General features: G+C 44.9%; 2 protein-coding genes across 2 annotated transcripts in view; both read right to left on the bottom strand.

The window, feature by feature from the left end:
• Window positions 1-3,298, bottom strand: part of LOC311360706 (importin-13-like) — a gene marked incomplete at its 3' end in the record, with an annotated part of 12,919 nt that extends 9,621 nt beyond the window's left edge. The window contains exons 1-4 of the mRNA XM_084480814.1: window positions 3,161-3,298; window positions 2,931-3,062; window positions 1,669-1,794; window positions 1-614 (exon numbers count right to left, since the gene is read on the bottom strand). The exon at window positions 1-614 is cut by the window's left edge and continues 48 nt beyond it. Coding sequence (XP_084336940.1) covers window positions 1-614; window positions 1,669-1,794; window positions 2,931-3,011 — 821 coding nt within the window. The 5' untranslated portion in view covers window positions 3,012-3,062; window positions 3,161-3,298. The remainder of the gene's footprint in view (window positions 615-1,668; window positions 1,795-2,930; window positions 3,063-3,160) is intronic.
• Window positions 3,299-11,732: 8,434 nt separating this feature from the next.
• mgst3a (microsomal glutathione S-transferase 3a) overlaps window positions 11,733-12,500 on the bottom strand; it is a 6,801-nt gene continuing 6,033 nt past the window's right edge. The window contains exon 6 of the mRNA XM_084480581.1: window positions 11,733-12,163. Coding sequence (XP_084336707.1) covers window positions 12,024-12,163 — 140 coding nt within the window. The 3' untranslated portion in view covers window positions 11,733-12,023. The remainder of the gene's footprint in view (window positions 12,164-12,500) is intronic.

Genomic DNA, 12,500 nt, shown 5'->3' with positions numbered 1-12,500 from the left:
TCGTCGAAGAGCTCCGGGTCGCCCAGCGCCGAGAAGCCGTCCTCCAGCAGCGGCCCGCTCTCCCCCAGCGCCACGCCCAGCGCCGTCCAGCCCGACAGGCAGCGCAGCACCCTCTTCTTCACCGGCCCCGGGGCCTCCGGGCTCCGCAGCAGCCGCCCCAGCAGGGGGCACACGGCGGCCCACTCCCCGGCCAGGGCCTCCCTCAGCCGGGCGCGGCGCGCCGGGGCCAGCCGGCTGCTCTGGAGCTCCTCCGGGAGCACGGTGAGCAGCTCCAGGAGGACCAGGCAGCGGGCCTGGGCCGGAGGCCCCTGGGGGTCCCGGGGGACTTCCTGGGGGTCGGAGGCGGAGGCCTCGGAGGGGTCCGTCTCCGGCTGGAGGGCCCTCACCAGGTCGGCCACGGGCCGGGGCCAGGCCTGCGGGACCAGGTTGAGGGCCAGGGAGGCGAGGGCCACACACAGCCGGGTCAGCACCATCTTGGGCCCCGGGGAGAAGCGCAGCAGGTGGGCCAGCAGCTGGGAGCGCAGCCCGGGGTGCTGCTCCGCCCCCAGCTCCGCCCAGTGCCGGGAGATCTTAGTGTGGAGAGTGCTGGCGCCGAAGAACTGGACCTCTGGCAGCTGGGAGGTCAGAGGTCAGAGGTCACACAACCACAGCATTAAGGACAGCGATATAGATAACAGAACCACAGGGGGCCTGCATTAAGGACAGAGATATAGAGATAACAGAACCACAGGGGGCCAGCATTAAGGACAGAGATATAGAGATAACAGAACCACAGGGGGCCAGCATTAAGGACAGAGATATAGAGATAATAGAACCACAGGGGGCCAGCATTAAGGACAGAGATATAGAGATAATAGAACCACAGGGGGCCAGCATTAAGGACAGAGATATAGAGATGTAATAATACTTAAAAAAATAAAACGGTTGGCTTAAATCAAGCGATCTGATTGGTTCCCAGCTGTTGTATATTGAGCGTATACACACAGCTATGACGCCCGTTCAGTTTACAGAGTTCAGCATCATATTCTCTCTGAAGGACGCTACAGTGTGTTGCATAGCAACCGCCGTACACTTTGCAGGCAGCCAGGAGGGACTACTTTTTTGTATTCGTAAAAAAAAATGCTTTTCCGACTTTCTCACTTTTTCAAAATTGAGGGTGTCTATGACTTTCATTTCGCCATACTTACGTAACCGTTTTATAAAAGCAATAGATCACGACAGGCTGTGGTATACGGTCATTATACCACAGTGAAGGGACGTTGTCCGTCCCGACGCGCAGCGGAGACTATCTCTAGACTGTATCTCTAGACTGGTTCTCTACAGGTAGACTGTATCTCTAGACTGTATCTCTACAGGTAGACTGTATCTCTACAGGGAGACAGTATCTCTAGACTGTATCTCTACAGGGAGACTGTATCTCTAGACTGTATCTCTACAGGTAGACTGTATCTCTACAGGGAGACTGTATCTCTAGACTGTATCTCTACAGGTAGACTGTATCCCTACAGGAACCCTCACCACTACAGTCAACAACACCATCACAGCACAGACCCCTGCAGCCGCTAGTTTGTTGTTTGTGTGGTTGTGTGTTTGCGGGGAAAGCGGGGCCCCCGGGGCGGACCCCCAGCGGGGCCCCGGGGCGGACCCCCAGCGGGGCCTGGGACGGACCTTGTCGGGGCCCAGTAGAGCCCAGCAGAAGGCCCAGGCCTGTGGGGAGGCCTGGGCCCGCGTCAGCCAGCGCTGGGCCTGGTTCTTCTGCTCCATGTCGGGGTGGTAGTAGAGCTGCTGGAGGGCCTGGAGGGAGACCATCACCGTTAGGTCTGGAGACACTCTGAGTCACTATTGAACTAACATTAGGCTCCGTGAATAGTGAGGAATAGCCCCCAGACCTCAGGTCTCAGGTCTCAGGTCTGAGGTCTGAGGTCTGAGGTCTGAGGTCTGAGGTCTGAGGTCTGAGGTCTCAGGTCTGAGGTCTGAGGTCTGAGGTCTGAGGTCTGAGGTCTGAGGTCTCAGGTCTCAGGTCTGAGGTCTGAGGTCTGAGGTCTGAGGTCTGAGGTCTGAGGTCTCAGGTCTGAGGTCTGAGGTCTGAGGTGAATCATAGTTTTAGATACACTACACGTGAACACTCCAAAAATAAACAAGAGAACACTTTTTGCCAGGATTTATTTGTTTTTATTAGCGGTTTATTTGTTTTTATTAGCGTGACGAGACGACCGTCAAACAATATCCCGAGTCTGAGGTCTCTATCTCGGGATATTGCTCAATATCCCGAGATAGAGACCCAATCAAATTGCTCCACCTTAGGAGGTTCACGTGTAGCGTCTACTAATAAGTGGTATTCTTCCAAAGAATAGAACATTCATAAATGGAGGATGCTGTTTTTATGAGGAGTGGAATATGTTATACAGGAAGGACTTTTCATTTGATGGCTAATATTTCATAATTTCATATCAGCACCAGTGCTTTTGGGTTACATGTAATTAATGAGCAGGTATGGCTGAGGAATCCTGCCCAGGGAGGCCTGGGGAGTAAAGTGGGCCTACTCATGAACTGCAGTTGTTCTTTATAACAACTAACCAGACAGCATGAGGAGTTATTATTAGCACAGCATATGCTCTAGTGTACCAGATATCACGTTACATGGTAGCGGGCATACTCAAACTTTAAAGTCCCATAATATATTCAAATCTCCTCCGTTTTTGACCAACAATGCTGTCATTCTAATGCTAGATTCATTGTGCCCAATATGGACAATATATTTGGCACATAGCATAACAATATGTAGGCTATAAGGTCCTGAATGGGGAGCATGATTAATTCGATAACCACACGTTGTTTTCCACTGGGTTAAAAATTTTTTTTTTTTTAAAGCAATAGAAAGCATCAAAATAAAGCAGCAATAATAAACCCAGAGTTACTTTCTAACTTACATTCTCGACCGCCAGCACTAAGTCCTCCGGGCTGTCTGCTGTTTGGCCCAAAGGCTCCATCTGTAGCGGTACCGGCTCCATGTGTAGCGGTACCGTCTCAGTGTGGGGGGGACCTGTCTGTCCTCCAACACACTGTTGAAGCACATAAAGGAGAGGGGGGGACATCATGGTTTAGCTATCAAAGACCCCACAAACCCAACTGCATGCACTGCGAGTCTGTGAACACTGACCTCTGGAGCGATTACAGACAATTAGTTCTTTCACAATACTTTTACTGTTCCTGGTTTGGCTCCGGCATTATCTACGAACACGGCGGTAGAAGACAACGCAAGCGGTTCATTCACGGCGGGGACTGGACTCGGTGTCCGGTGAGACGCTCTGTCCACTTTCTGCACTGCGCGAGTGTGACAGCTGCGAGTGTGACGCTCTGACGGCTGATTGACGCCCCCAACTCACACACGCACACACACACACACACACACACGCACACACACGCACACACACGCACACACGCACACATGCACACACGCACGCACGCACGCACACACGCACACACACACACACACACACACACACACACACACACACACACACTCACGAATGCACCCACCTCCAAAACAGTTGCCGATGCGTAATGACGCAGACGTCTACTTTAAATACTGCAAAACTCATCGGGCACATTTGCTTATTTAAATCAGTGTTGCCAATATCCCCCCCCCCCCCACAACCCCGTGGCCCCTCCCCTCCGTGGTCTCCTCCTCTGCCCTCTTCTCCCGGGGTATTTATAGCCCTGGTGATGCAGACCGTCAGACATCCGCCCGGGCAGCAACAGATCGCATCGCGGAGAGCGGAACACACGCGAACAAAGAGGGAGAGAGGAGGCGAACGGCCCTGGGGGTGGACCTCGTGCTCTGTGCGCTGCTGGCTGTGAGCTCCTCGCAGGGAGAAGGTAAGGCTTTATCGTCCTCATCTCTGCGCTGCGGTGGTGGTGTGATGGTAGGCGGTGGTGGTGTGATGGTAGGCGGTGGTGGTGTGATGGTAGGCGGTGTCTTTTATGACGGGTCTGGTACCACCCGAGCGCTCTACGGACCAGGTGTCCGTGATTGGCTGCATGGATTTAGACTTAAAGCGTAACCCGTCTATTTACTAGTTGAGTTCTGCCAACACCCCGGGTTCTCCGCCTGCTGTTATTATCATTATTGTGTGTGACAGGTGTGCTCACCGAACAGCCTGGTCGCATCCATTATGACATTACAAACCATTTTAAAGGACTTTCAACTTTAAAGCAGCCTACAAAAAGTACAAAAGAGCATCGACATCTACGTTATTATTAAAACGCGTCTACCTATTTAACTCGCCCCATGCAACATGCAGTAGATTGCAGCCCGGTGGCAGCAGAGTGATGCTCAGTGTGATTGTGTTTGGCGTTAACAGCCTTTATAGATAACATCACGACACAGGATGCTGATAAAAAGATATGAAAGAAAAAGACAAATGTCAATCAATCAAAAACACAGTTTAAACACAGATGCATCAATTATACTCTTTATATTATACTGTGTGTGTGTGTGTGTGTGTGTGTGTGTGTGTGTGTGTGTGTGTGTGTGTGTGTGTGTGTGTGTGTGTGTGGTCGATGGTCTGTCACATGTGTGTTGCACCGTGTATTGCGCCAGTGTTATAGATCAGATATAACCAGTGTTATAGATCAGATATAACCAGTGTTATAGATCAGATATAACCAGTGTTATGGATCAGATATAACCAGTGTTATGGATCAGATATAACCAGTGTTATGGATCAGATATAACCAGTGTTATAGATCAGATATAACCAGTGTTCTAGATCAGATATAACCAGTGTTATGGATCAGATATAACCAGTGTTATGGATCAGATATAACCAGTGTTATAGATCAGATATAACCAGTGTTATAGATCAGATATAACCAGTGTTATCAGATATAACCAGTGTTATAGATCAGATATAACCAGTGTTATAGATCAGATATAACCAGTGTTATAGATCAGATATAACCAGTGTTATGGATCAGATATAACCAGTGTTATGGATCAGATATAACCAGTGTTATGGATCAGATATAACCAGTGTTATAGATCAGATATAACCAGTGTTATGGATCAGATATAACCAGTGTTATGGATCAGATATAACCAGTGTTATGGATCAGATATAACCAGTGTTATGGATCAGATATAACCAGTGTTATAGATCAGATATAACCAGTGTTATGGATCAGATATAACCAGTGTTATGGATCAGATATAACCAGTGTTATAGATCAGATATAACCAGTGTTATAGATCAGATATAACCAGTGTTATCAGATATAACCAGTGTTATAGATCAGATATAACCAGTGTTATAGATCAGATATAACCAGTGTTATAGATCAGATATAACCAGTGTTATGGATCAGATATAACCAGTGTTATGGATCAGATATAACCAGTGTTATGGATCAGATATAACCAGTGTTATCAGATATAACCAGTGTTATAGATCAGATATAACCAGTGTTCTAGATCAGATATAACCAGTGTTATGGATCAGATATAACCAGTGTTATGGATCAGATATAACCAGTGTTATAGATCAGATATAACCAGTGTTATAGATCAGATATAACCAGTGTTATCAGATATAACCAGTGTTATAGATCAGATATAACCAGTGTTATAGATCAGATATAACCAGTGTTATAGATCAGATATAACCAGTGTTATGGATCAGATATAACCAGTGTTATGGATCAGATATAACCAGTGTTATGGATCAGATATAACCAGTGTTATAGATCAGATATAACCAGTGTTATGGATCAGATATAACCAGTGTTATGGATCAGATATAACCAGTGTTATGGATCAGATATAACCAGTGTTATAGATCAGATATAACCAGTGTTATGGATCAGATATAACCAGTGTTATGGATCAGATATAACCAGTGTTATAGATCAGATATAACCAGTGTTATAGATCAGATATAACCAGTGTTATCAGATATAACCAGTGTTATAGATCAGATATAACCAGTGTTATAGATCAGATATAACCAGTGTTATAGATCAGATATAACCAGTGTTATGGATCAGATATAACCAGTGTTATGGATCAGATATAACCAGTGTTATGGATCAGATATAACCAGTGTTATCAGATATAACCAGTGTTATAGATCAGATATAACCAGTGTTATGGATCAGATATAACCAGTGTTATAGATCAGATATAACCAGTGTTATAGATCAGATATAACCAGTGTTATGGATCAAATATAACCAGTGTTATAGATCAGATATAACCAGTGTTATAGATCAGATATAACCAGTGTTATAGATCAGATATAACCAGTGTTATAGATCAGATATAACCAGTGTTATGGATCAGATATAACCAGTGTTATGGATCAGATATAACCAGTGTTATAGATCAGATATAACCAGTGTTATAGATCAGATATAACCAGTGTTATAGATCAGATATAACCAGTGTTATAGATCAGATATAACCAGTGTTATAGATCAGATATAACCAGTGTTATGGATCAGATATAACCAGTGTTATAGATCAGATATAACCAGTGTTATAGATCAGATATAACCAGTGTTATAGATCAGATATAACCAGTGTTATAGATCAGATATAACCAGTGTTATAGATCAGATATAACCAGTGTTATAGATCAGATATAACCAGTGTTATGGATCAGATATAACCAGTGTTATAGATCAGATATAACCAGTGTTATAGATCAGATATAACCAGTGTTATGGATCAGATATAACCAGTGTTATGGATCAGATATAACCAGTGTTATAGATCAGATATAACCAGTGTTATAGATCAGATATAACCAGTGTTATAGATCAGATATAACCAGTGTTATGGATCAGATATAACCAGTGTTATGGATCAGATATAACCAGTGTTATAGATCAGATATAACCAGTGTTATAGATCAGATATAACCAGTGTTATGGATCAGATATAACCAGTGTTATAGATCAGATATAACCAGTGTTATGGATCAGATATAACCAGTGTTATAGATCAGATATAACCAGTGTTATGGATCAGATATAACCAGTGTTATGCAGTGACGGACTGGTATTTGGGCAGATGCCAGAAGGGCCGCGGTTTCTCGTGGGCCGTTTGGTTTCTCGTGCTTGTTGGGATCGCGCGGCCCCACCGTCTCGATGACGACGGCCCCCCCCCCCCCCCCCCCACCACCACCACCACCACCCCTCCACCTCCACCACCACCACCACCACCCCTCCACCTCCTCCACGGCCCTCCACCACCACCACCCCTCCACCTCCTCCACGCCCCACCACCACCACCACCACCACCCCTCCACCTCCACCACCACCACCACCACCCCTCCACCTCCTCCACGCCCCACCACCACCACCACCACCACCCCTCCACCTCCACCACCACCACCACCACCCCTCCACCTCCTCCACGCCCCACCACCACCACCACCACCACCCCTCCACCTCCACCACCACCTCCACCACCACCCCTCCTCCACGGCCCACTACCACCACCACCACCACCACCACACCACCACATGTAACGTTATCATAATGTAACGACTAAATGTAACGACTAAATGTAACGTTATCAAAATGTAACGACTAAATGTAACGTTATCATAATGTAACCACTAAATGTAACGTTATCATAATGTAACCACTAAATGTAACGACTAAATGTAACGTTATCATAATGTAACGACTAAATGTAACGTTATCATAATGTAACCACTAAATGTAACGTTATCATAATGTAACCACTAAATGTAACGACTAAATGTAACGTTATCATAATGTAACGACTAAATGTAACGACTAAATGTAACGTTATCATAATGTAACGACTAAATGTAACGACTAAATGTAACGTTATCATAATGTAACGACTAAATGTAACGTTATCATAATGTAACGACTAAATGTAACGACTAAATGTAACGTTATCATAATGTAACGTTATCATAATGTAACGACTAAATGTAACGTTATCATAATGTAACGACTAAATGTAACGTTATCATAATGTAACCACTAAATGTAACGACTAAATGTAACGTTATCATAATGTAACCACTAAATGTAACGTTATCATAATGTAACCACTAAATGTAACGTTATCATAATGTAACCACTAAATGTAACGACTAAATGTAACGTTATCATAATGTAACGACTAAATGTAACGACTAAATGTAACGTTATCATAATGTAACGACTAAATGTAACGACTAAATGTAACGTTATCATAATGTAACGACTAAATGTAACGACTAAATGTAACGTTATCATAATGTAACGTTATCATAATGTAACGACTAAATGTAACGTTATCATAATGTAACGACTAAATGTAACGACTAAATGTAACGTTATCATAATGTAACGACTAAATGTAACGTTATCATAATGTAACGACTAAATGTAACGACTAAAAAAAAAAACGTCCGCTTAATAGTCAAAACACATTTTAAGTTTCAAAACATGTATTTAATGAAGTGATAGCAGTGAGAGACTGATCCATGCTCACTCACTTTGAGACCTCTTGTTGATAAACCTTTCTCTGCTCAGTTATACACAATAACCACATATAACATGTGGCATATACGATAAATACTCTCCAACGCACAATAACACAAACATATACAATAAATACCTCTCCAACGCACAATAACACAAACTTATACAATAAATCCCTCTCCAACGCACAATAACACAAACGTATACAATAAATACCTCTCCAACGCACAATAACACAAACTTATACAATAAATACCTCTCCAACGCACAATAACACAAACTTATACAATAAATCCCTCTCCAACGCACAATAACACAAACTTATACAATAAATACCTCTCCAACGCACAATAACACAAACTTATACAATAAATACCTCTCCAACGCACAATAACACAAACTTATACAATAAATACCCTCCAATACACGTTTATTTTCCAGCAGTTTGTCCCATGGTGTTGGGGGCTGGTGTGAAACGTTCAAACCTCCGGTTGAAGAAGTGATTCAGAACCAGGCTCCAGCGTGACTCATTGATACGAGTTCTTTAACAGTGGACTCTAGTGTCACCTTTCATCAGAAGAAGGTTTGAAGGAGCAGTCAGTCACTGGGTATTGAACCAAAGACCTCTCCTCTAGGACGACCTGATGGAGGACACGCCCCTCTCCACACACACTGACGCAAGCCTCCCATCGGTCACTTCTCCCCACGACGGAACGACGGATCTTATTGTGGATTTTATTTTATTGTGTGTGTGATTTTATTGTGCCTTTTTTTCTTCAGAAAAGAAAACCCTGACAAATATTTCATGGAGATTCATATTGCAATTTAATCTTTAGAAATATAAAGCTCCGTTGATTTTTCAGTTTCTAAGATCGAGCCGTAACTCGAGGTGAGGTGGGCGTGACTCAGCGCCCCACTTGAACCTGCCCTGAGTGAACAGCTGGCGCCCCCTGGTGGAGACGCAGAGTGTTGATCCCCTGAGATGGATACAGTTCTACTGCGTATCTTAGTTGGTAGATATAATATACTGGTTATAAAGAATATCAAATGGAGTCCCAAAAACTGAATGTAATTGGATTAGTGTTCAGGAAATATTAGTTGCCTGCTGCTTCAGAGTATTAACATGTTACAGCCAGGCTGACCAAAGATTACTGCTTTTTGAACCAGCTGCCTGGTTACAGAGAACCAGCTCCCTGCACGTTTCTACCATGTCTGTAAAGTCCAGTTTGTAGTAACCACTAGTTTGTTTCTAAGGAGCAGTTAACCAAGTTGGTTGCACCACCAATTTGTAATTGTCTAATTGTCTGTAAATGTCCTAACTACTATAACAACGTGGATAACAAATCTCCTTTTTCTTTATCTCATAGAGTTCAAATTCAAATCGGTTAAGCTATACTTTAATTTATGGTTAATTTAATTAAAACATGTTTTCTCTGGACTTGCATATTGGTGGTGCAACCAAATGAAGTAAACTGGTAGTTTGAAACTTACTAGTGGTTACCAAGAAGGACTTAAATGGATCTTAGGCATAGCTGGTGTCAGCCAGTCCAGATAACTCCATTGTGTTTAATATTGATGTTGGTGGATGTTTAAGAAGCCTTGCTGTTGGCCAAATGACCAGGGGACTGTAAATATGCTTTTCAATTCATGAAAACAGGATTGGCCCTATTAATATTTATATTATATTCCACTATTCAATGTATCCTGAATGTGTTTGATTTCTTATCATTTATGACTCATAGTTTATAGTTTATATGGGTAGATAAAAAATAGGCTTGAAATACAAACACAAAACTGCTTTATTGTAAATGTATGCATATGTAGGTTCATTTATATTCATACAATAAAAATGTACTTTTTGAAGTTTACTGATAAAGACCAAGATGTTCTATGTTTAAAACAATTAGAAGCATCTAGGGATGTTTTCGACTGTAAAGTATTAAGAGGAAACGATTTTCAGCCTATAAGAATTGTTACAACTATTACAATAATAATTGTTTTATATATCTATTTTTTGTTGTTGTATGTATTGGAATATTTTAAATATCGATTTGATTTGAAGCTTAAAATGGTCACGTGATAAACAGGAAGTTCCCTTTGCAGCAGATTGTAAAAGTGTAAACATTAGCAGAAGTTGTTTTATGATGATAAATGAATAACTTCTTACTTGATGTTTGTTTTATTAAGTCTGATTATGAAACCTGTTTTACAAACGTCCTTTGGCACAGATCTTACCTTTTATCAAAACATTCATCTGTTCATCCATCAACTTGTTTAAACAAGAAGACAAACGGAAAAGTTCCCAGAGAACCACGCCCTCGCCACGCGGAGAACAATGACGGCCCGACCGCCGCCCCGTCAACTAGACTGAGGAAGGGCCCCCCGGTCAACTAGACTGAGGAAGGGCCCCCCGTCAACTAGACTGAGGAAGGGCCCCCTGGTCAACTAGACTGAGGAAGGGCCCCCGGTCAACTAGACTGAGGAAGGGCCCCCCGTCAACTAGACTGAGGAAGGGCCCCCCGTCAACTAGACTGAGGAAGGGCCCCCCGTCAACTAGACTGAGGAAGGGCCCCCTGGTCAACTAGACTGAGGAAGGGCCCCCCGTCAACTAGACTGAGGAAGGGCCCCCCGTCAACTAGACTGAGGAAGGGCCCCCTGGTCAACTAGACTGAGGAAGGGCCCCCCGTCAACTAGACTGAGGAAGGGCCCCCCGGTCAACTAGACTGAGGAAGGGCCCCCCGGTCAACTAGACTGAGGAAGGGCCCCCCGTCAACTAGACTGAGGAAGGGCCCCCTGGTCAACTAGACTGAGGAAGGGCCCCCTGGTCAACTAGACTGAGGAAGGGCCCCCTGGTCAACTAGACTGAGGAAGGGCCCCCGGTCAACTAGACTGAGGAAGGGCCCCCCGGTCAACTAGACTGAGGAAGGGCCCCCCGTCAACTAGACTGAGGAAGGGCCCCCCGGTCAACTAGACTGAGGAAGGGCCCCCCGGTCAACTAGACTGAGGAAGGGCCCCCCGGTCAACTAGACTGAGGCCCGCCCCCCGTGGAGCTTCAGCTCACTATGCTCTGCGTCTGGTCAGGTTTCAGCTCACTTTGCGTCTGGTCAGGTTTACCTGCAGGGCTCTGAGGTTGGTCCCAATCAGAGCCAAATTAATAGTTGAATTCATTTTTTATTATTATTGTTTAGTAAAGGCGATGGATTAGTGAAGGAAGGACAAGTTACTGTGGAGTTAGTTTTTATTATCATGACTGATTGTACTCCCATCTCCAGGTGTTGGCATTAGACAGCAGGACAACAGGGTCCACCCAGCTACACAACAAACAATGAGATTATTGCTGCAAGGAATTACATTCAAAAGAATATATATATATATATAGAATATATATTCATACTTTCTCATATTCTTTACTGGAGATTGAGTCCTCTCTCCAGTAGAGAGAGCAGACACGCTGGTCGGACGGCCTGTATCTGCTGGTGTATCTGCTGGTGTGACTGGTGACTGGTGACTGGTGTTCACTCGCAGCCCCTGCAGCCCCTGAAGCCGAAGCGCCGGGGCCCCCAGCCCAGCAGCTGGCAGCCGAAGCTCATGGAGGTCAGCATCAGGCCCAGCAGGGCCGCGTTCCCGAAGAACCCCCACATCCTCTTCTCAGGGTCTGAGGGGAGCACATGACCACAGTCAGACAGGACCAGGGTCCACGTGACCAGGACCAGGGTCCACATGACCAGGACCAGGGTCCACGTGACCAGGACCAGGGTCCACATGACCAGGACCAGGACCAGGGTCCACATGATCAGGACCAGGACCAGGGTCCACGTGATCAGGACCAGGACCAGGGTCCACGTGACCACAGTCAGACAGGACCAGGGTCCACGTGACCACAGTCAGACAGGACCAGGGTCCACTGGACCAGGACCAGGGTCCACATGACCAGGACCAGGACCAGGGTCCACATGACCAGGACCAGGGTCCACGTGACCACAGTCAGACAG

Source organism: Micromesistius poutassou (assembly GCF_964030765.1).
Source record: "Micromesistius poutassou genome assembly, chromosome: 16".
Taxonomy (NCBI): Eukaryota; Metazoa; Chordata; class Actinopteri; order Gadiformes; family Gadidae; genus Micromesistius; species Micromesistius poutassou.
The sequence above is the reverse complement of the archived record's forward strand: the minus strand, read 5'-3'. Positions and strand labels throughout refer to the sequence as shown.